A 23989-nucleotide genomic window follows, 5' to 3' on the forward strand; every position below is an offset into this window, starting at 1 on the left:
CACTTCACACCTCTGATAGCTTTTCTGTTCTCCAGGCATTTACTTTAGTCTTTCAAGAAACTGTTTTTTTCTCAGTGTAATATCAAAGCTCACTCAAGTTAAGATCTGGGGTCTTATTTCAGATTGCCTGGGTTACTTCCCCCCTCCCCCCCCAAAAATAATATATATGCTGACAGGTGAAGAACATTGCCTCATCCCCATACCTTCCCCATTTGTTACCAGCATCCAAGATACACATCACCTCTGGCTGCTCTGCAGTAGACTCCAGTTTGCAGCATAAATGTGCCCTGCTAAACCTGATGGCCAAGGGGGGATCACATCGGTGGCCCTTGTCATAAAGCGCGGGGTGACTGATTCAGGATTGGGGGTGGCATGTTGGTCCCCAAAATGCGAAGGGACGGGAAGCTCCACACCACCATGTTCAAGGCACTCTTACCAGATGAACTCCCTGCAGTGTGAGCAGTACGTTGGCTGTCGCAGATAGGTAGCCATGAATTTGTGCCCGTTCACCTGGTGCACTCGCCTTCGCATTGCCCGCTGGCGCTTCCGAGTGAGGTTCTTAAAAATACGATCCCTTTGGAGGGTCCCTGTGCAGGGGGTAGACGGGAAAAAAAAAACGTTAACATTATCAAACATTGTCATGCACAGGTATTACTCCTGGTTTTGCTATGGCAGTCAGCTCTGGGGCCCCCAGCATAAGAAGGACGGGGACCTGTTGGAGCAAGTCCAGAGGAGGCCATGAAGATGATCAGAATGCTGGAGCACCTCTCCTGTGAGGACAGGCTGAAAGCTGGGGTTATTCAGCCCAGAGATGAAAAGGCTCCAGTGAGACCTTAGAGAAGCTTCCAGTGCCTAAAGGGGCCAATGAGAAAGTGCGAGAGGGGCTTTTGACAAGGGCAGGTAGAGATAGGACAAGGGGGAATGGCTTTAAACTGAAAGAGGGTACATTTAGATTAGATTTCCTGAAGAAATTCTTTACTGTGAGGGTGGTGAGGCCCTGGCACAGGTTGCCCAAAGAAGTTTTGGATGCTCCATCCCTGGCAGTGTTCAAGGCCAGCCTGGATGGGGCTTTGAGCAACCTGGCCCAGTGGAAGGTGTCCCCGCCCATGGCAGGGGGTTGGAACTAGACGATCTTCCAACCCAAACCATTCCATGATTCTATGATAAAATGCTTCGGCAGGCCACAATTACATTCCTGGTTTAGGAGTCAGGGAACCATATTCTTGAACAAGGATAGCATCTGAGACTGGCAAGAAAGTTAATTGCGAAGGCCCATTTAGCTCAAAATTGCATTCTTCATCTAGAAATAACTGCCTGTTCCCACCTTCCTCTCCCATGCTGAGACATGTCACCAACAATTAATTCACAAGCTGTAATCAGACGAGAAGCTCAAGGCTAATGAGTTATTATAACTCACAGCTTTTTGGGCAGTAACTCCTAAAACACAACTACATGCAACCAACTGACCAGCGCCCCAATTGCTGAGGCAAAGCAGTGACTTGCTCAGCAAATAGCATTTGTCCACCATTGGTATTCTCATGCTACACTTCTGTATCACAATTTACAGAGATTTTGCTTCCTATATTGGATAAAAAGGCATAGCCTAATTTTTCAAGGACTGTTAGTTGTTTGGAACATGCCCCTCAGCTTTCTTTAAAGGGCTCATTTTCCAAAGGGTAGATAACATCTTATAGTTCTTGAAAGCAGGAACCCAGGAACTGCTGGCATTTAAATCTGCATTGTTCCAAAACTTAGTTTATTTTTAGAATAGAATAGACTGTTGGAATGGACCTACTACGATCATCTAGTCCAACTGCCTGACCAATTCAGGGCTGACCAAGTTTAAGTTTGTTAAGGACATTGTCCAAACACCTCTTAAACACTGACAGGCTGAGGGCATCAACCACCTCTCAAGGAAGCCTGTTGCAGTGTGTGACCACCCTCTTGGTAAAGAAATGCTTCCTAATGCCCAGTTTGAACCTCCCTGGCACAATTCAATATCACATTTTAATATCTACCAATTTAATTACTTCTTTTTCACTGGGTTTAGTTCAGCCATAGAACCATTTCCTAGCAAAGCTCAGTTTACAAAAACCAAGTCACTCTTAAAAGGCAGAACTGAGCTCTAGATCAAGAAAGCCATTCCCATATAGCAGCAGCCATCTGACTTGCAAATCACAGCCAGCTGGTCCCCAAGATGCTTACACAGACCAGGTCAGAGTCAGCTGAGCTTCCTAGATCAAAGCCTCATCTGGGGCACACTCCCCTCAGAAGCAAGAAATGAAATTTGCCATTTTCAAGTTAGTTGCTTTGCAAAGTAAAGGCCCTGCTGCAAGTCCATTTTGGGGATACACACTGGAGTCTGATAGAGACGATTGTGCACCAATATATGTATTCAGGGCTCTTGTTTTGAGAGTGTGGACTGGATGCAAGACAAAAGCCAGCTATTGCCAAAACCTCTGCATGGATATAATGACACAGGAAGGGACAGGCAGTCTGCAAACTTCCCACCCATCTGATCATCCTGGAGCAGTGGACTGGCAGCAATACCCAAACACAGCTGTTATTGTCCCACTTCATTTACCCATAAAAAGGGGCCAAAGCATTTCCCTGGTTTCAACTAGCTTTGTTGATTAACCACTGGCAGGAAAACAAAAGAGAAAAAGCTGTCAACCTGATCAAGGCTTGAAATGTAAGAGTCCCACATCACAGGCGTATTTCCCAGTCCTCTTTGTAGGAGTGGAGATAAGGGAAACCATCCTGCCAGTACTGAACCCAGCCACTTCAAAGGGCTGCAAGCCACACTATGTATTCCTCTCATACTCTTGCCACACAGGTTTAGAAGCAAAGCTGTCCATAATGCTCAAGGGTTTTTTTTCTGCTGTGTTCTCCCAGACATTTGTGCATGCATCCCCTCCACAGGCACTAATGGAAACCTCCTAACCAATGGCATAACTGCAACATGGAGGATGGCTTGACTTTGAGACAGTTTGCATTTATTTTTAATGGAAGCACATGCTACACATTAGGATTTTCCCATTAAACACAATAAAAAAAAGGATGTGGTAGGGCTGAACCAAGTACTTAACAGAAACCGGCTTTCCTCATTGCAGAGCTTCACTTAGATGGGCAGAAAGACTGGTACAGAAAAGCCTGCCTTTCTAGGGAAGTATGTGTTTAATTCTCACTGAAGTCAACAGGACTCAGGGGACCACAAGAATTGCCAGATTGGATCAGAACATCGGTCCATCTGGTTCAGCATCCTGCCTCTGCCAGTGGGCATCCAGAAACACCAGAGCAAGATGGAGGAACCCTGCTCCTGGGAGGCATCATTTTGTTCTCTAGAAGTGAGACCTGATGTGCAGAGGTTTAAAATCCCTTCAAAACATTCAATCATCATTGCACGATTTCAATAGCTTCATTATCCACCATAGGAAACATAGCTAAGAAGAACTTCAAGAGGTCAACCAGTTCATCCCTCTTCACCAAAAAAGCAAGAGCATATTGCTTTGCTGAGCCCAAGCCTCCTACAACTTCATGTCAGAACTAATAATAATAAATAAATCAATCCTGATAGTATTACAGAATCTGCCCACCTTTAAATTCAATAGAACATCTTTATCCACATTTAAACATACACTTAAGTGTTTTCCTGAATCAGGGCCAAACACCTCAACTAGCAAAGTAGCCATCTTGGCGCTCAGCATGTACAGGAGAACTTCCTAGGCGTGGAAAGGGAAAAGCAGGGTTTCTTAGTGGGTGGTGAGCATGTAAGTAAATCACCTAAAGCAGCAATCCAGTTACCAGCTTGCTTCATACCAGCTGCTCCGTTAGAAGTCCAACAGCTGATGCCCTTTGGATTCATGCACTTACATTTACCAGAGTTTAAGAGAATATGTTCCCAATTTAGCTCATGTAGTTTCCAGTTTCGTTAGAGTTCCCCTCAAGGATCAGCATGGGGTAATTGCCTCCCTGGCGCTCTCCCATGCAGCGAGAAGCCCACACACAGCCAAAAGAAAACCAGCCAGATTAGGGGACACTTGAAGGTGGTCCACAAAGCCACCAAGTGGGACACTGCTGTGCGTCCCTGTGGTTTATGGAGCTTCAGAGGGACTGCAATTTTGAAGTGGTTCGGGAGGACCAAAAAATAACAGGAAGTCGCTTTTTCCATGGGCAATCAGGAATTCTCCACACCGCCTGCACTGGTGGATTGCATCCATGGCCAGCCTTGAGCCTTCTCCACTGAGCTGTGCTTGGCCTCCATTTCCTGCTCCCCAGCCATGGCCATCTCTCACAGCACAATGGTTTCCATCTTACAGACCCACTTTTCATTAAAACACACAAGATTTTTTGTATTTTTCCTCTCTAATAGCATCATATTTAAAACTTTCCTCAAATTTCACATTTTCCCACATTAGTCGGCTGCATTATCCTGCTAACTTTCTCCACATGCTCCATATCTTCCAGGTGATCCTCACCGATGCTTGTATTCACCTCACATTACATTATAACAAATCTAAATGTTACTAAGCAGATGACTGACTTCAGCAAGGCCTGGGTTATTTCTCATATGCAATCAGCTTTTTGGGCACTGCTATTCCTATTTCCTGATGCTCTCAAGAGCGAAAAGGAAAGGGGGAACACAACACAACTCAGCCACATCTACTGCCCAGCAGGAAACCATCCACCACAACCTCATGATCTAGTGGAACTACATATACAACCACATCCCACAGTATAAATCCCTCTTTCAGAGGGCTTGGGTGCTCACCCATCCCACACACCACACGATGGAGCAGACAAGTTCAACCCTCCAACAAGGTGCAAGTGATTCTGAAATGATGGAATATTTTGCTATCAAAACCACCTTCCTCCCAACTACCAGCACCCCCCAGCCACCAAGATGGCAGAGAGGGTTGGAACTAGATGATCTTTTAGGTCCTTTCCAACACAAACCATTCTGTGATCCTATGATTCTGCATGTGGAGAGCATTTTACAAAACAAAGCAGCTCTAAACCACTTTAGGAGACCCAGACTTTTAAAAAGCCTCTAATCTCTGGTGAAGCAGCAACCACTATGAATGGTTCAAATGACCAAATACTGCTATAAAAATAGGCAACTAATTGCTCAGTGAAGGGAGTTTCCACATCCATGGTTAAATTTGGACATCTGTAACTATGGGGTATTGACTGTGTCTGGCTCTGTGCAAAAGTAACTACAAAGTTAAATACTAAAAAGCTTCTTCCCTTTCCGCTTCTCCACTCATGTCTAACACGTGTTTATGGCAGTGGAAATTATGCACATGGATGGAGAGGAGAAAAAATAACCCACCAAGTCATCTGAGGACATCTGCACACACTAGCACACTTCTCATCCACTCAGCAGCCTCATCACACTGCTCTACCTGCCCCCTGAGCTTACCCAATCCTGCCCTGCTGGCCACAGATCTCCTCCTTTTTCTCCCGCCATTAGGTTATTTCAGGTAAGTCCTTTGGTGGCATAACTACAGCAGTAAGACAAGAGGAAGAGTTGCAGAATTAACTGCTATTTGTAACTATTTGCCTCTAGTAGTTAAAGCCTGTCAGGTCTCATCTATTGGAAATCAATCTCACCATCACACAATCAACCACTGCTATCATGCTGGCACAGCAAAGGTCATTTGGGCACCTCCTGATACATGACAATTCCTAGTCTTACACTCCTGTATGTGTCAATGGAATTTTTCTTTGAAAGAAGATATTAAAAAAACCCCACCAAAACAAAACCCACAGTGTATAAAGCCTTAGAGCAATAATGCTAATAGATTAAAACTTAATTAAGCCTTTTTTATCACTACCAGTAGCAATACACATGTTACCTTAAGCTCCCCTGGAGAAACTGCAAGCAAGATCCCACTGTACTGAGTGATACACAAGCATGGAGCAGAGGTCAACCACTGAACTTACTGGACTGCAAAAAGCAACACAGTGGATTGACAGACCCCTTGCCTTACACTGCAGCACTTCACAGCAATTTCAGATCAGGCTAAATGCTCACCTAGCCCATGCCCTAATGGTGAGTACTAGTGCATGTTTTAGGAAAAGAATATATAAAACCAAGTAAATGGCAGGGCATGAATACACTCACATCCTCCTGTCATTGGTATGTAGGTGTTCTCTCAATATTTATCTAACAGCAGGCTTCCTCACATATACCAAATATAAACAGAGGCTAAATCAAAATGAACCAAGATGTTTATTTTCCAAGCCGGAAAACACATATGTTATGACAAAAATCCCTTACAAAGTCTTGTTATCTTTTAACCAGGAGTTTTATCACCCATAATCCTGTGGATAGTCCAATCCACAGGAAGCCTTGCTAATTACAACATTACAAACACAACACAGCATAGAAGAAGAGGCTGACACCCTGACTCTGAAAAGGAAAAAGGATTTAAAGGCTAAACCCGAAGTGTCATTTCCATGCTGACTGTTCTGCTTCGCTAGTATTAGCGCTACAGTGTGAAAGCATTGCCTTTCCTCATTACTGCCAAGTATTTTCTTCAGTTCCCTCAAAAGTCACCTGGATGCATGAATTGGACAGCTAGAAAACAGCCACATCCACAGAGATGGTGTTCACCACACAGGGTTTCTCTTACACTTCACGTCTGCTGAAGTTTGTCCTTCTGCTGCTTTTGCCAGTCTGTGCATGAAACCAGATTGGTTCAAATCCCAGGAGAGGCTCATGGCAAAGCAGGTGTATGGCACATCAGACAGAGGCAAGGACTTATGTTTGATCCACCTGTCATTTTCCTCTCTGAATCTGGATAACATTTTGTGCAAAGACCAGAGAAAGAGACAGCTAGCGGTGGCAGCACTAGGTTGTCTTCTAGGACTTTACAGAAAACCCATGTTAATGGGCAGTTCATCTTTTATGAAGCCAACCTGCCAATATTGTCTGAAAGCATAAGAAGGAGGCACAATGCTCTTAATCCAAAAAAATAAGGATTTTTCCCAACTCATGAGTAGGAAACAGCATTATAGGCAGTCTTGGAAATGCTAAAATATGTAATCACCCCTAGATCAAATCACACAGAACTTTGCACTAGAGGCAAAGTCTCTGTTTCCTGTCCAAGTGCTGAAGTAGGCCAGGTCCATCTTCATTGTTCTCCTGACAGGCCTACGACATAAATTCCTCTCAGCTCTCACTGGTTAGCAGCATTTGAGTACTGAGGCTGAACAATGATTTTTCAGTGCAGCAGCAGTGACAACATAATCAACAAAGTTCACACAACAATATTAGTGAATACGACAGTGCTCAGCTATTGCTACAAAAGCCCATCATAGGCTTATTTCTACAATTACACAATGATGCCAAAGCTCTAGTGGTACTAGTAGGTGAGATAGAAAAGCTCAGAGGACGTATCCATGTTTCCCAGGCTTACCAGCTATGGCTCTGCTCCATCCATCACTGCTAACCTTACCAGTGTGGAACTGGGGTCCAGAACCTTTTGAAGGGTTCAGTTTTCTTCACTAGCAGTCTCTTACATTAGGATGTAACAGTGCCAGGGACAACAGGACAGCTCTGCTGAGTTGGACTGATCAGTATGTAGCTGTTGGGAGCCATCCACACGTGCAGGGGGTGAGAAGGCTACAAAGCAGAGGCTAGAGCCCAGTGCCAGGGCTGAAGGAAAAACAGCTGCTTTTTATCTGTTTGCATAAGGTCTGTAAGAACATGAGAGAGAAGGAAGAAGGTGGCTTGACATACTCTTAAAACAAGTATTCTGCTGCCACTTCAAGTCTACCAACCAGTTTTGAATACCATACAGGTTATTCTGCATAGAGTTTTAATCATGATTGCCACACAGGTTTTCAGACATGCATAGGGCAGCTCAAAAATAATATTCTCCACAACTGCTTTTACAAGTTATTTCTGGGAAAAGTTTTTACAGATGTCTGCTCGTGGACATTGACAGCTATGAAGCAAGGCACTACAGCACATTGCGCAAGGCAGAAAAACATGAATGGAAAAGCCTTTCCATTCATTTCTGTCGTGAGTAACAATGAATTGAGCAAACGGGATACTGAGGATAACAAAGTATTTCAGTGAACATGAGCAACCCCACACCATAAGAGACCAGGTTCTCAAACAGAGGTCGTTGCATGCCAGCCCATTTCAGCTTTTCCAGGCCACAGACTGCAGAAATGCTGCTGGCTGCCAACAAGGATGTGTTTGAAAGCAACAGCCACTTCCCCACACTTTCCTCTCCCTTCTCTTTACAGCCAGACCACTGTGAGAGAAGGAAGGGGACAGCCCCATTTTTTCACCCTGTGCTCGTTTCTCTACCAAGAGCGACCAAGGTTTTACCTGCACTCGATTTTATCATTCCGCCTCTGCAAGTTTTTGCGTTTGTTTGGCAATGGTAACCTCATGATACTTCTGTTTGTAAGAGACGAGGCTGTGGTGACAATAGCAAAGAACTGTCTCAGCTTGCACGAAGAGGGGGTGCCAATAGAGAAGAATTTTATTTAAAAGCGGAGTAGGGACTTGAGGGAGACACAGCAGAATCGTGAGCACCAAACTCAGTTGTTCAGAGCCCCAGACTGGCTCTGTGTCTGGAAGGCCACACCATGTCTGTCCCACAGCCAGCAAGAGACACACAATACTCATGCAGTTTGGAAAAGCAAGATAAATTAGCCACGTCCTATCTAGCAAGAAAACAGGTATGTGCTTCCCTCTGGCTGTAGTTGAACATGGTCTTTCAGCAGCAGAAAGACACTCCAGTCCCACAAGTCTCTTCTTACAATGGAATCCCTTCCCTACCATCTCAGACCTGCCAACATGACTCCACCTGCAACTGCTCCATATCCCACTCCTGCCCCACTGATCTGGGGTAAGATCTTCAGGCAACAAAAAGCAAACCAAAGCAAACCCTGATAACCCTTATTATTAAGATTTTAAGTTGATGCACAAACAGTGAGAAACGGGCTGTAATAGCTGCCTCCCCTACTCAGCTGCAGGCAGAATGGCACATCTGCTTGCAGTCTCAATTTTATCATAAGATGGGGACAATCCTCCTTCTTACTTTATGATGTGCAAATAATACTAGTGCCTCATACTTCTTTGCTCATTAAAGCCTTAACGAACTAATTCCTCTCCCTCCTCTCCTCACCAATTATAATCATTATTATTTCCTTGTGCTTAGGCAAGTGAATTTCCATTGTAAAACCTCCTGTTAGTCCTTCCCACCTATTAAACTCCAGAAAAAAAATGTTGAGATGTGATTTATTAGGGAAGGAAATCATTTAAATACATTATGCATTAAAACCAGGAAAATAAAACTAACAAAGCAACTTTGATCTTTTCCATGATTAATTCATGCACCAAAAGCCCTCTGCACCTTAAGTTTTAGGAGATTTCAAACTATGCTGTCTACAGAGCAGAAGCAGCACTAATGGAGTGACAGCATTATAAGTCAAAGATACCAGCACTTGTGCAAAATCCTTGAGAAAAGCAGAATTGGCAGGCTGGGCAAACAGCAGGAAGATCCTGAACCCTCCCCTGCTCCCGACGCCTTGGGGCTCACGCATGTCGTAACCATTAGAAACTCGCACACTCATAGGTGGCTCCGTAGTAGGTATCACAACATGCCATTAGGAGGCCCTACCCACACAGGGAAGCACGAGCTCCAAGTTAAGCCTATTTTTAACCAGATGCAGTTTAAAGCTGTATTTAAGCAGATACTCTGGGGACATCCCTCTTTTGAGCTATGTGGCCAGCTTCGGAATTAAAATCACCCACTTGGTATTAAACCAAGGGTGTCCACACAAGGTTTTACACCCAACGAAATCAGCTTAAAATTCACACCTTTACGATTAGGCAGTGCAGTTTTCCAGAGACAAGAGCGTAACATCTGTCTCAAAGGAGAAAGACCAGGAAAATATTCTTTATGTAACATGAGACAAAACACACAAAAATCCCTGGATCAACAGAAAGCCAGTTGAAACGGGAGCATCGGGCAGCTTGTGTCCAGAGGGACCCAAAGTTTTGCAGGAATCCCACAAATGGCAACTGCGTTCCTCAACACAGCAGCCATCCCTAGCACAAAACATCAAGCCTTCCTCACCAGGGCCACTGCACCTCTCAGTGGGAAAGCAAATTGTAACCCAAAGCATAACTTGAATCTAGTTAGGAACAAATTAACTGTGAGAGCTAATTAAGTAGGACAAGTTAAACACTCCTCTTTTTCTGCTGTTGGGGCCTCCGACTGGTGTCGTGCGATACCTCAGCCCTGCCCCAGTCCCTCGAGGTACACTGGCCTTGTGCTCACCTGGGAAAACGACCAATCCCTGAATCACCACCCTGCAACACTTGGATTCTCCTGGTTGATGGGTCACCCAACAGTTGCACAGACAACCCAAGTGGTCCAGCCACATACTCAGCTCTGATTACACAGGCCATCCTCAGTACTCTTGAGATGTCCATGTGGCAGCTTGCTAGTAAGTTCTGTAATTGCAACAGCCTTAAAAAGCAGGTTGTTTACCATGTCGCCCTCCCACGCGGATTCCCACACACAATGGGCTGAGTAAGACACTGCTGCGGCACAGCATCTGTCAGGGAAAATAAATTCAGCCTCTTGTATCCCAAGCATATTGCTACCATGAAGATATCCGCCAAAAAGCAGCACCTCTCTGCCTTGGTAATGCAGCAAGGCAATACTCAGTGCTCAAGCACTCAGGCTAGTAATTGCACTCGGCTTCACTGTACAGCCTGTCCTAAAACATTTCTGCACATGGCACAGACCATTGCTGCTCTGCCACGCACCCGCACCCCTCCTAGTGCCAGCAGATTATTATTACTATTATTATTTCACAGAGGGATTTCCCAAGGGCTGCAGGCCAGGAGGAGTGACGTGTTCAGAAAACACAGCTGAGCTGTCCCCGACAGCTTCCAATGCAGCTAACACAGCTAAACCTGATCTATCCTTTTTCCCCCCTCTCCTCCCCAACAGGGTTTTCGACCTGCAATACGTATTTCTGAGATTTCAAAAGCAGGCATTCTAAAGCTTTAAAAACACTGGGTGCCACATGACAAGCATGTTGCTTGCCTTGGCTCAGAATATCTATACATAGAGAGAACAAAGGACCCCACTGGTTTCACCAGCTCCTTAACAGCCACCAGCACCACCAACTAACTTTATTCTCACAAATGGGTGGCTCTTTCCACTAGGTGTAAGGGCAGGAGTCATAAGTATATATTCTGCCTCCCCACAGGCTCTCCCATCAATTAACAAACAAGCAGAGGTGGGTGAGGAGGAAGAAAGTCACTTTCTCCAACAGCCTGTGAGAGACACCTAAAATCTGCACTTTTCATCATTTTGCCAGTCAATGGGGAAGGAACACACGGGGAGGGAATCTTTTTAGGCTCAAGGAACAGCAGATGAAAGTCATCGTGTGGTTAGAAGCTCTCAACAGCTCACAGATTTAAGCACTTCTCCCCCCATAGAGCACCCTGCCTTCCTTCCAAGCACCCCCTTCCAACACAGTCATTTTCCAGCCAGATCAGTTCCCAAATCTGGTTTTCCATGCACCCCACAAACAGCTGCACTGGCATGATGTGTGACATGAAATTAATCTGGGGGCGGAAAAAATCAGCCAGACTTTGTTGTGACTTTTGTAAGGTTCATGTCCTTAGCATCCAGGCTCCATGCTCCGCCTTACAGCACAGCCCAAAGCCACATCTGCTGCTGGACTCAGCCCTGCATGCCCACCACATGGGACACAGGGTGCCTCTGCAGCTAAGGTGTGCGATGGCCCTTGTGTGCAAGTCATCATCAGCTCTTACGGATGCAACACTGGAACCTTTCTCTGAAGGACTTGTTTTTCTTGCCTTACCTCAGATTCACAGTGAAATACAGGACCAGAGTCAATGCAGGTCAAAACATGCATAGGAGCAGACTGAGCCCCCAGATTCCTCACCCACCACTTAAGCACTCCGAGCTGGGCAGGCTGAAGAGGAAACATCTTTCTGCCTTTGTTAATGCTGATCTGCAAGTCTGTATCATGAATGCAGAGGAAGGACAAATTTTAGACAAACATTCAGCACTTCCTGACTTTTGAGAGGTTGATTTTCTAACGTGAGTGATAACCTTCAAATGAAAAGGTTTCTGGTTTCAAGACAATGTCCTATGTTTTCTAAACAAAATAAACTACCAGTGGAAATAAGTTCATCCACTGGAAGCAGAGCAGACTTCCTCCTCCACAGTTGTGGTTTACAAGCATGGCTATGGTCCCAGGCACACAGCTTCAAGGAGAGAGGATAGCACTAACAGGGGGCGCACTTCACAGAGAAGGAGTACGCTCTGCTGTACTAGCGACAGGCAGACACACTTGCTCAACAAGTTTGACAGCTAGACGGCAGAAAAGAGCCGAGATTCTGGGATTAAAAAACTTGGTTCCAGGTTCTAGCAAGAAACAGACTGTGCTGGTCACAGCTCTTCTGTTGCAACCGTTCCTTGTCCCCTGCAGCTAGAGGAGCTCCATTTGTCCACAATCTTCCCCTTCCATCACCTTTTGAGCTTCTTTAAGCTTCTTCCTTATAGCACCTCCCCATACCCACTCATCACCACCCCCCAGACCAGTCTCTTACTTCCTTCTGTAGCTCGTTATATTTCTTCACTACCCTTCTTCCAGACCCGTATGGCTCTATTCCTTCCCAACTAACTTCTCCCAGTGTTTTCACCTCTCGCTGTCTTTGTCCCATGCCCCTGCAGACAGGGCATGGAGAGAAGGACACCCACTCAGCCAGATCTCCTGCCTTCCTCCCTCCTCTGCACCTCCACCAGGGTTCTCCCTCCTGCCTGGCTGCAGCAGCCCAGGCCAGCACTGAGCTCAACCAGAGGACAGATCTGGCCCAAAACCAGCCCACACCCCTGCCCCAGATTTGCTCAGTTCCCCAGTCCAGCCGGCGCAGAACTGGCCCCGCACGAGGCCAGCCCAAGGAAAACCCAAGAACACCCTTTTCAGACAGACAGACTTAACCTCAAATTATCAAACATTCCTGTATTTGCAACTATCAGCAGCACCGGCATCACCAGGCTGAACAGCCACTGAGGTGGGAACCTGCCCAGCCCTCAAAGCCATGTAGATCTCATGCAGTTTCTCCCAGAAGGTAACAAATAGGTAGATTTTCCCAAAGACAGCATAAGGCAGATGGGGACAGTGGAGGCTCTCATCTCTTCCACCCTCTCCTCCACCAAGCTGGAGGTTGCCCTGGCAAAACAACATCAGGATCTCTTCACTCAAAGCTCTATTTTGATTCAGTATCTCATTCTGGAAAGCAACTGAGCAGTTTCTGGAAGCACTCCATAAAACAAAAAAACAGCTGGCATTGAAGAGCAGGAAATGCTGGGCACACTCAGGAACAACACAAAACGGGCATATAAATTGCAAGCACAAGTATTTGCCTCTCAAAGCACCACTAGAAGACAAGCTCCACTTCCTACAGATTCATGTCAGCTTGCTTAATGCAGAGAACCCCATTCTGCTTGGCTGTTAGTGCCCTGTTCCAGTGAGGTGTGGGAATCAACTGCCAGAACATCCACAACACGCAGCAGTCTGATGCTGCTGGTTTCCCTTGTGTCTGCAGGGCCAGAGGGAACCTTGCCTCTCACCCTGCAAGCACTAACGACGCAGAACTACCTTCCAGGTAAATTGAGGTAATTAAGCACAGTGGCACAACAGGATCCTGTTACCTCACACATCCTCTCATACCAACAGGCCCAGCTGATCCACTCATGCACCGAGTCCAGCACTGCCCTTGCAGCAGCCATGTGACAGGGATGCCTGACAGGCTGGGCTGCCAGAAAACCCTTGCCTGTGGTGGTACCACCTAAAGAGGACTCCATTCCAGCAGCCAGAGTTGACGGACCTGGATGTTAAATGGGACACAGACTAGTTTGATAGCTGGTGGAGGTGAGGTTAAAAAAAAAGAAAACAAAGCGTGGGTTTGTTGTTTGCTGGTTTTGTGGCAGGTTTTTTGGTGGTGTTGCATGTTTTTTCTCCAGTTTCTGCTATAGATGTACAGGGTGACCCTAGGCAAACTACTAGGGCTTTGGGACAGCCATTCACCTGTTTCATCAGGCAGGTACCTTGCAAATTAAGGTCTAGGGAAATTCAGGTGCAGCCGTGAGCTGTGCTGGTACATGAGGCACCCCCCTTCTTCCCAACCCAGGGCACCATCCAAGTGCTCTTGACTACAACGGGTGCAGAGGAAGATGGCCTCCCCCAGGGACAGGGCTGCTGTCATCATCCCCGGCCACAGGATCACAGTCTCAACTTTCAATGGGTTCATGCTCTGCTCCTTCCAGCCCACATTTGCCATCCTGCTTCGCTGCAGCACAAGCACAGCACTGTCGTCCAAGGCCAAGTAGATAGTTTTAAGATTCTCTGGGAACCACCGTCACTTCTTCCAGGAATCACATTAAAATAACGCAAAAATCTCTGTTCCTCATTACAGTCAGGAACACTGAAATCCCAGAGCAGATTGCAAGCTTGCATATTTATATCTAGGTTTCAGAGGCCAGACAAAACACAGCCCATCGGGGAAGTGGAGTTAACCCTCATATTGCTGTCTGTTGCATTTTTACAATGTCTGGATACCTAAGCAGTTAGTAGATCTTGGCAAGCCATGAATTACTGCCAAAAACTTGTTATTAGACATAACGCGAGAGCTGTGGAGCTCAAACAGTTAATCTTCCAAGAAATAAAGGTGGTCTTGTGGATATACAGCAGGCTGGGGTACTGTTCACCTCCTGGCTCTGCATTAGAGTCCCTCCGTAACACAGAGCAAACCATTTCCTACAGCCTAGATCTTCCAGCAATCAGGAATAAACAGTTTTGGTTCTTTGTTTTCCCCTGTCAAAATTCTTTTTCCTGTTAAAATTCAGAGTTTAATCAAACTTGTTTTTTGTTTTGGTTTTTTTTTTCCTTCTTCTTCCTTCTTCTTCTCTAGATGGAGGAGAGGCACACATGAAATATAAAGGTGCCAGGGTGCAAACACACTTGGGTTCTCTCTGCAATATTTAAATGCAAAATGCAGCATGTAAATCTTGAAGGTTTCACTTTCAAATAAAAAATTGCTCACACTGTCCTCCCACCATAAACAGTAATAATTATTCACTATATTCATTACCCCCAAGTTCATTTACTTCATCTATCTTCCAAGGCTGCTCTGTCTCTCATTGCAGTGACACCTTCTCATGCCACTGTCAGCTTGAACATGGCAAGTGAAAGGCAGCACCTCAGAAGATGCAGTCAGCCCCTTCTCCTAATGGCAACTCATAGCTCAAAGGACATTTCTCAGAATGCCCAAAGGCTCCTCCCTGTGAAAAGGATCTCCAAGAGGTTCTTCATGGTCTTTCCAATTTTGAAATTCTCTCCTGAGATCTTCAGTGTTGCTGAGCAGCTTTCCCATCCTTGTGCTTAACTCATGGAGGCTTCATGACAAGGACAGAGCCACTCTTGCCCTGACTGACTTGGCTGACATATCTCTGCTGGGGTGCAGGTTTGCAGAGTGTGACCTCCAGGAGAGCCATACCTGCTCTGGACTTCAAGGTCAGCTTCTGGAACTGCTTTTTGGTTTTTAACTCAACTGGCATCTTCCAGTGTAAAAGGTGATCCACTGAAGTTTACCTGCCTCCCACCCAGAGATGCACAATGTCTGTGGACACCACTCCCGGTCTTCAAAAGGGCTCAATCTTTTCCAGGCTGCATTTTCTCCTCCATGGGACTTAACGTTGTTCTGACCTAGTTCCACCTGGAAATGCAGAGTTGAACCACCATGGAGTGCATCTGGAAATCCGTTGCCTGCGGCATACACGTGTGACATGCACATGTGTAAAGCACTGGAAAAAGCGTAGGCAATGGAAAAAAAAATACAGGGGTACAGGAAAAAAACCTCCATGTCTCTTCCTTCTCTCTGCCACATTAGACTTTGGGCTAGACATCGAAGACCACAGTGTTCTCAGGCTGTGATCCAAGGACAGCAAACCCTTCTTTATGCTAGCCTGCACTGATACTGCCTATTTAGATCTGGAGGTTCTCTGGATGGTGTCTATTACACGCCTTAAAACTTCACTTGGGGTAGTGATCCAAAACAGACGAGTAGCCAAACTAGGCAGGGGATGAGACCAGGGCATTTTCTGTTCCTTGTTCCTAGATTCCAATAATTATCCCCTTAACTATAAAAACCAGGCTGAAAACAGTCAGTTTACAGTTCACTGCAGTTTACAGAGGACCAGTAAACATCTTTTTTCTCCCTCTTGTGAAAGATCCTAATAACATATCTGTAAATAGAAGTTCTGTGGGGCTGAGGAGCTACATCACAGTACCTTCTCAGCACAACACCTATATATCATTTTAAAGCTGAAAGTCTTTACTGGTGCCTGTCTAAGAAGTTGCTGTTTCTTAAGATAAGAACCACTTAATGTTAGAAAAATGTATTCTAGAAAAAGCAACAGTAAAAGACTGGAGTCTTCATGCTTGAGAACAAGTCATCCCAAACATGTGATGCGACAGTTGCAAAACAAAGAAGCATTTCCTGCTCCAGAGGCAGGTTTAGGCTTCCTTGCTGCTGCAAAGCCTACCAACATGAAATATTTAGTAATGGGTACTATATCTGCTCTACCAAGTCACTTAGCTTTTCAATGTTCTTACTGTTCTATTTCTTACCCAGAACTCAAATTTGTCTTTGTCTTTCCTGACACTGAAAGAAACAACTATTACTTACCTCACAATGACGAAATTAAAATTGAACTTCAAGCCAGAATTATCACTCTGAATGACAATGTAAAAGAAAAATAAAGAAAAAAGGCTAATTGCACGAGTTTGAAGCACTAAAATAGAAGCACTTAAATTTCTACAAGGCTTGCTTCATTCATTGATTCAGTCAAATAAGTAATTTGTATTAATTTCATTAGCTTTGCTCAAAACTAAAGAACAAATAGCAAGAGAGGTGACAAACCAAAGGCACAGCAACACATCCTGCAGGCAAAGCTCGAGGGGACTCAGCTTGCTCTGGGACTCCCATGTTGCAAGAGAGAGAGGTTTGTGCCATCCTTCAGACACATACCTTGGGCCTCTCAGTGTCAAGTCTGACCTCGCCTCAGTGAAACACCCTGACCCATGCATGATCGCCTGCTCTTCAGTGTCTCTACTAACTTCTCACAGGTGTCTAGAAGCACCAACACCATGAGTAGCTCACTCACACTCATTGCAAGGCTCTTTATTCCAAATCACACAGTCACACTCAGAGGTAATCTCCTCCCAAGGTAAGGGATTTTTCATTTTCATTTTGCAGTGGTCACTACACAGGATACACCAGCTGAATGAGGGGAGTTAATATAATCAGATACAGCTAGGCACAGCAACAAATACATCCAGCAGAGAAAACAAAGGCAGGCAGGGATAATTTCACTAGACCTCCCTCACTTCCTGTTGCTCCATTCCTTTCTTTTCCTGAAAAGTTACATGTATTTTTAACATGTGAAACAGGCTTATTTCCCCCTGCCTCAAACAGCAGGTTAACACTGATGGACAGAAGAGCCATATGGGAACCTTCAAAAGACAACCTCCTTCCAGCTGTGCATTTTCTACTCTGCCCTCATCCTGATGGTACAGGAATGCTTCTGTCAGACACGCTGTGCCACTGAGAGGCATGCCACCCTTCTCCCCCATCCCTGCCATAGGTAAGCAGAACCAATTAAACTTTTGGTCAAGAGAACTTTTGATCAAAAAAACCTAAACAAAACAACAAAAGAAACCACCACTCCCAAAGCTAAATAACGGACAAGCTGCCAAAACCAGTAGGACTGTCTACTTTGGGTAAGCGTTCTAAGACAACAAAGTAACACAGACTCAGGTGGACATAACATCCCAGTCTTGTGTTGGCTTTTTTCGCAGCACATGACCATTGCTTGATCCTTTTCAGAGCAAGAAACGCACTAGAGTCACACAATCATTCATAAACCACAAGAAAATGATCAAAAATCCTAAACATGATATTGACTGAAACTCCATGTGGGTCTATATGCTACTCTGATAGGGTCTAATGCAAACTAATTGTTGGGTTCTCTGTGTACCCACAGATACACACAGCCTTCAAGCAGCCTCCGCATGTTAGCCATAGCAGGGAGGATGTGGTAGCAGCTGCCCTCCAGATTAGGGCAAACAAGTGGGAAGCCGCTCTTCGTGCTTTCAAGTTGTGAGTTATTCTCAGACTCCTTTTCAAAAAACCTCAGATTTCAAATACAATTCTGAGCCTCCACATTTCCAGCAAAAAAGGGAGAAAAATCAAATAAAACAAGATGTTATCAAAGAGACCTCACCTTTTTTCAGAAGGGAATCCCTCCCTGGTGGATGCCTTCACTAACAGCTGGGAGAAGTCAGTATCTGCCATCGGGCTTGCCCTGGATTATGTCTATTCTTGGAAACTCTAAATGTAACCACACATGGGACTAACTAGCAAAAATAAAAAAAAAAAAAAAAAAAAAAAAAAAAAAAAAAAACCAAAACCAAAACCAACCCAAGAGCAGTCTTTGATCTTCCTGTTCTGTAAGTCCACACATCCTCAATAACGCAGAGGAAAGAGAAGTAGACTTTTTCCAACCTTTCTCATTTTCCTCAGAAAGCAGTAGCTGTACAAACACTTGAGTTCTCCATCTCTCATCTTTGAGACCTTGTTAGCAACATGCCTTAACAGCACGTGGCCTTACCAGCTTTACATGGTAAGTGAACTTCATTGGAAAAGGGAATTCTGGTCCTCTCCACCCTGCTGCAGTGCCAGGGTATGATACTTCTTGTCTTTCCCATTGCTCCAAGACTGTATTTCCTTAGTAGCCAAAATCAGGCCTTCTGTTCATGTCTCTCTCCTAACAGACTTTCTGCAAGTGGGATTACACCCTGCCCATAGTCAGTTGGAGCAAGAGCAGCCTCAGCTGCACACAGAAGGGTATCTTAAACCTGCCACCATTTCCACACCATAGAGCTTGGGATGCTGCTGTGGAGGATAATATCGTCTCCCTGTAAACCCTTGCTGGACCCTCAGGTGAGGCTCAGCTGATCACTTCTGTAGCCAGCTCAAACGCTTTAAAAGGCCACAGCCATCCTGACAGGAGCAGAGTACTCCTGAGGTGTGAACCACCCAAAGAAAACCAAGTTTCACCAGCTCCTCTGGTGCAGCAGCTCCCCAGGCCCCAGCACACATCAGGCTGCTGGCTCAGCAAGACTGAGACAGCTCCCAGAAAGCATCCAAGTACAGTACAAGCTTGAATTCAAACCTGCATTTGAAAAAACAAAGGCAGGGACATTGACAGGCCTGGGCACCTAGCGCAAGGTATGAGCTAGGGGGACTGCTAGGCAGGGGAGCAGAGCTCAGCACCCCCATAACCCTTGAAGCAAGCACACCTCCAGCTTGCACCCTCCTTGTGTCCAAGAGAGGCAGGGCGGGCTCCTCGTGCTGCAGCCTCCAGCACAGCCTCCATGCTTAGCAATCAGTTTCTGGGGCAGAACAAGAAAACACATTAAAAACCCAGCTCCCCCGGCATGCAGGCGACAGATAGCAGAGCAGATCCTGCCTCGATTCCTGGCTTTTGTACAGAGAACAGCACCCAGTGAACACAGTTTGAGGCAGCAGCTAAAACAAGTAAGAACCGTAGTGTAGGTCTGAATAAAATAGTTCTTTTCTCTGCCCCAGCCCAGATTTCTTGGGTTCTTCCAGCGCAGTTCACATCCATGCTCATAGCTGGTATCACAATAAACAACAAGGAAATATAAAACATCAAACTACAAAATATAGTTACAGGGAAAGCTGCCTGGATGCTTTTTCAGGGCAGCTGTCACACTAAAAACCTCCTAAGTTTCCTGTGCAAAGTGAATTTAGGAAACAGAAATACATGTGAAATAAATGGGAATCATTATGGCACAAAAATCATCCAGATGTTTTAAATGTGTTCTATTTTAAACATGCCCTACACGCTCTGTAGCTTGCCCTTCAAGGGGCACACAGGCGAAAAGTACAGGTGACAAAAACAATCCGTTTGAAGGACAGCTTCAGATAAATAAACCAGATCAAGCATGAATCAGCTCCCTGGGTCCAAGATCAGAGCAACAGTAGAGCAGAGGGCACGCACAGCGCAAGCCATTAAGAACAGCCCCTTCCAGATTTCCTCTAATGCTCAGAAAGTCTCCAACATGCAACAGCATATGGCCTGCATGAAGAATGCCATTCACTTCTATACTGCTTGGCGACTGATGGCAAGAATAAACACCAGACTCCAACTCTTAACAGAAACAAGCCAAAATAATTCCCTTACCTTCTGTGAAGCTGCCTGTAAGAGTTATGGCAACAAACACTTTGCCTTCTGGCTCCAAATCCACCTGAAAAAGTAAAGGAAACATTAGAAGATTGGTTTTCAAGGCAAAGACTCTTCTGAAGATTCTTCATGATAAACCTGGCCAACGGCTGATAAAAAAAATAATCAAGCATCCATGACTCAAATTGTTCAACAGTCAAGGCTCCATAAAAAAAAAATAAAGAAACTGATTCCTTCTTTTTCCTAGAAGTGCTGAACAAGCTCAACCTTGTCAGAGGAAATAGAGATTAAAGAAGAAAAAAAAAAAACAAACCAAAATGTTAATAGTGTTCCAATTTGTCAAGTAAATGAAATGGGAGTAACATTAAACACATGCAATTCTCTGAAAAAGATACATATATATCTGTTTGGTGAATTATATGGGTATTTCCTCCCTATTATATCTTATCACATTCAAATTGTTTCAGTGTCTCAAAATACCACTAGTGCTGGGGTAAACGCTGATTTCTTACATCAATCACCTTTTGGCCTTAAACCATAGAAAACAGGAAACTGTTCCCCCTGTCACCTAAGGACTTGTCATTTAGTCTATATTAGACAGAGATGTAGAAAGTAACTTTAGGGATTAGAGACTCAATCCTGGTGTCAGTCAACCTGTCTTTGAAAGAAGGTATGTATTTTTTGGTGAGTAGATGTTTTAATTTTTAGTTAAATTTTTACACAATTAAGGTCTTTGGTTGGTTGGTTGGTTGGGGTTTTTTTTGTTTGTTTTAGTTTGGTTTTAGTTTGTTGTTTGTTTGTTTGGGGCTTTTTTCCTCTGTTCACCAGCTAGTTTTTAGCAAAAATCACAGCTAAGGTTTCTTGAAGTTTGAATCACACTGTCACAGAAATTTCACCCAAAACCCCCTCAAAAACAACAACAAAGCCAAACACACACAAACAAAAAAACCCAAACAAGGCACTCCCGATACAGCCCTAAACTGCAAGGTTAAAATTAGCATAGAGGAGCTTCACACCTTGTGGGTATTGATAATCGGTGCAGAACAGAAATTCTGAACATGGAGCTCTCTGGAGGAATGACAGAGCACAATTGTTCAAACTCCCTCTGCTCTTCTACAGTCACCTTCCCTTGGTCTGGCAGAAATAGAAGCAGGTCTCCTGGGTCAGCAGCACAGAGTTCATCACGGAGGTGCCCAAATCTAATACATGTTACTGTAGTCATAAATCATAACAACTAAAAAAGTAGAAAACTATTTCCTGGCCCTGAAAGGAAGTAAGATGTGTCCAGGTTCCCTCTTTTTTCTTTGGTATCATATATATTGTGTATATATAAATATATATACACACATACACATACACACACACACAATGTATCCTGCCAACACTTTGATTCCTCTCCAGTGTTAACACATATCACACTATTCAAATAAACCTCTAAGCATAAGCCTAAGCTCCCACAGCAATAGTATATGGACCACCACTAACCTGAACAACATTTGCCCATGGATTGTAAAACCCTGCCATGTACCAACCAGTGCTTTTAAGGGAATAACATGAAGATACAGTCAAAAGAGATAGCTGAACTCCATATAGCTAATGGAGGAGCCAAACAGCTGTGCTACAAATGGACACAAAGTGTCTGCATAGCTATAAGTGGGGGAAGAAGGGTGTCAAAGACAGACTGACTCTTCCATTAAGGTAGGGCAGCACTTTCTGCTGGCACCTTCGCTCCTAGGGATGCTAACATGAGCTGACGAAAAACAATCTTCTGGGGCAAGCAAGAGACAGCATGCACCATCCCTGTACACTTCCCTAGCCTACAGTCTGCTGCAGAAATACAGAAATAGCTTTTTAGACCACTGAGAACTTGTTAGGATGAGCAAATATCAGAGAAAGGATGAGAGAACATCCTATTCACACCACTCCAGCTACAATCCAGAAGTGACACACCTCTACCAAAGGGATACAAAATAGGGAAGCTAGAACTGTTTGGGAAAATCCTATCAAGATGATAATTTTATGGACACTGTATTTTCCACTTTAAAAAAAAATTAAAAAGAAATCTATCTACAGGGAAAATTTAAGTATGTAGCTCTGACTCAGTATTAACTGTTGTGTTTGCTTGGGCTGCTTACTTAAACGGGCTTTATGAAGCTGTGTTTGAACAGCCATCTGTCTCCATTAATACGGAAGACATTCCCCCAGAAAAAACTTCAACTCCAGTGATACCAAGCATCATTTTTGCCTAAATTTCAGTTCTCTGGAGAGAGACACAGCTTTTTAAAGAAATGGTTCTTTCAAAAATATTTACTATCTATAATATATACAGTCACCCACATTGATTTATGGGACATCAAGAATTCATATTTTATGAGAAAATCCTTCTTTAGTTTTCAAAAATAATTCAGGGCTTATTTTTCTGCTAGTCTCAATATACATACGTTAGACTCCTACTTTCACATTCACAAAGGGGTTCTTTCCTCCCTTCCTCTGACATACATGGTCTGTGGTGGGAAGCAGAGCAAATCCTGCATTCCTTGTTTAGTCTTAAAAGGAAAGGCTTGTCAAGACACAAAGCTGGCTGAGATCAGGAGATGCTACAAAAGCAGCATCCACCTTTGACACTGGTCATAAACAAAAAATGTTCCAAACTCTGTGACACACCTTGCTCTCTGTCACTGCAAACGGAATTCCTCTGCCAAGGGCAGCATGGTCTTACAAAACAGAAACAAAACAATTCTGAAAGCAATAGCAAGATATTTATGAGAGTTATAAAAAAAATATCTCCCTCCTGCAGACTCCAAGATTAAAGGCCAGTTAAACCCCCTACACCAACCAAGCAGCCCTGCTCATAGCATACCACAGCTCAAAAGCACTCAATAAAGAGGATCTAGCTACACTCAAGATGGTCTCACAGAACTGTGTAAGCATGTGAAAATGAAAAAATACAGCTAATGTGCTCCAAAATGAGGACTGGAGCCCCAGCATGCCAAGAGCTGCTGAAAATTTGGCACACCAGCTCCCCATTGGATGCAGGACCGACAGTAAAATCTATACAAGGGGTGAAACCAGACAGTCTTAAGAGTTCCTCTGCTCTTAAAGTGATAGCAACAACAACAGAGAAGATATAGTGAAATGAGTAATTAAAATTAATAGACCACTGGTAAAAGTCTGACTTTCGGACCTGCTGTGACCTCCTCTAAAGATAAACATGACCAGCTAAGCAGCAGCCAACGCAACACCCAAGGTCAACTCCCAGACAAGTGGAACGCGCCTGAAACAGAAAATAATCGGTGACCTAGAAAGCTAAAAAGAAGATACCTGACCGCAGCCCTCCTCCATGAGCCCGCCTGAGATCAGACGATTGAGGAGCTCCCAGGCAGCAACTCCCACCTGACCGCACGTGCTTCCTCTCACCATCGCACAGACCCCCCAGTACCACGGCCACACAACACGGAGGGGCCTCGTGCTGGGAGCAGTTAACTCCTGTGAGCTCCTTACACATGCTGGACCACAACCCGTGATGCACGTACAGCCTGATGGCTGCTAACATGCTGAGCTGTCGTGCACAAGTGGTTGGCTAAGCCCAGGTCTCAGAGCTGACCTCAGCCATCCCTGCAGCACAGTTTAGGTTCCTG

At 44.7% G+C, this 23989-nt stretch overlaps 1 protein-coding gene across 1 annotated transcript in view; it reads right to left on the reverse strand.

The window, feature by feature from the left end:
• PRKCH (protein kinase C, eta) overlaps window positions 1–23771 on the reverse strand; it is a 91194-nt gene extending 67423 nt beyond the window's left edge. Inside the window, 3 exon segments of the mRNA XM_010023440.1 lie at window positions 437–587; window positions 20352–20415; window positions 23673–23771. Of these exon segments, the coding sequence (XP_010021742.1) occupies window positions 437–587; window positions 20352–20415; window positions 23673–23771 (314 nt within the window).
• Window positions 23772–23989: the final 218 nt, after the last annotated feature.

The sequence above is a fragment of the Nestor notabilis genome, unplaced genomic scaffold, assembly GCF_000696875.1.
Source record: "Nestor notabilis isolate BGI_N333 unplaced genomic scaffold, ASM69687v1 scaffold711, whole genome shotgun sequence".
NCBI classification, from domain to species: domain Eukaryota; kingdom Metazoa; phylum Chordata; class Aves; order Psittaciformes; family Psittacidae; genus Nestor; species Nestor notabilis.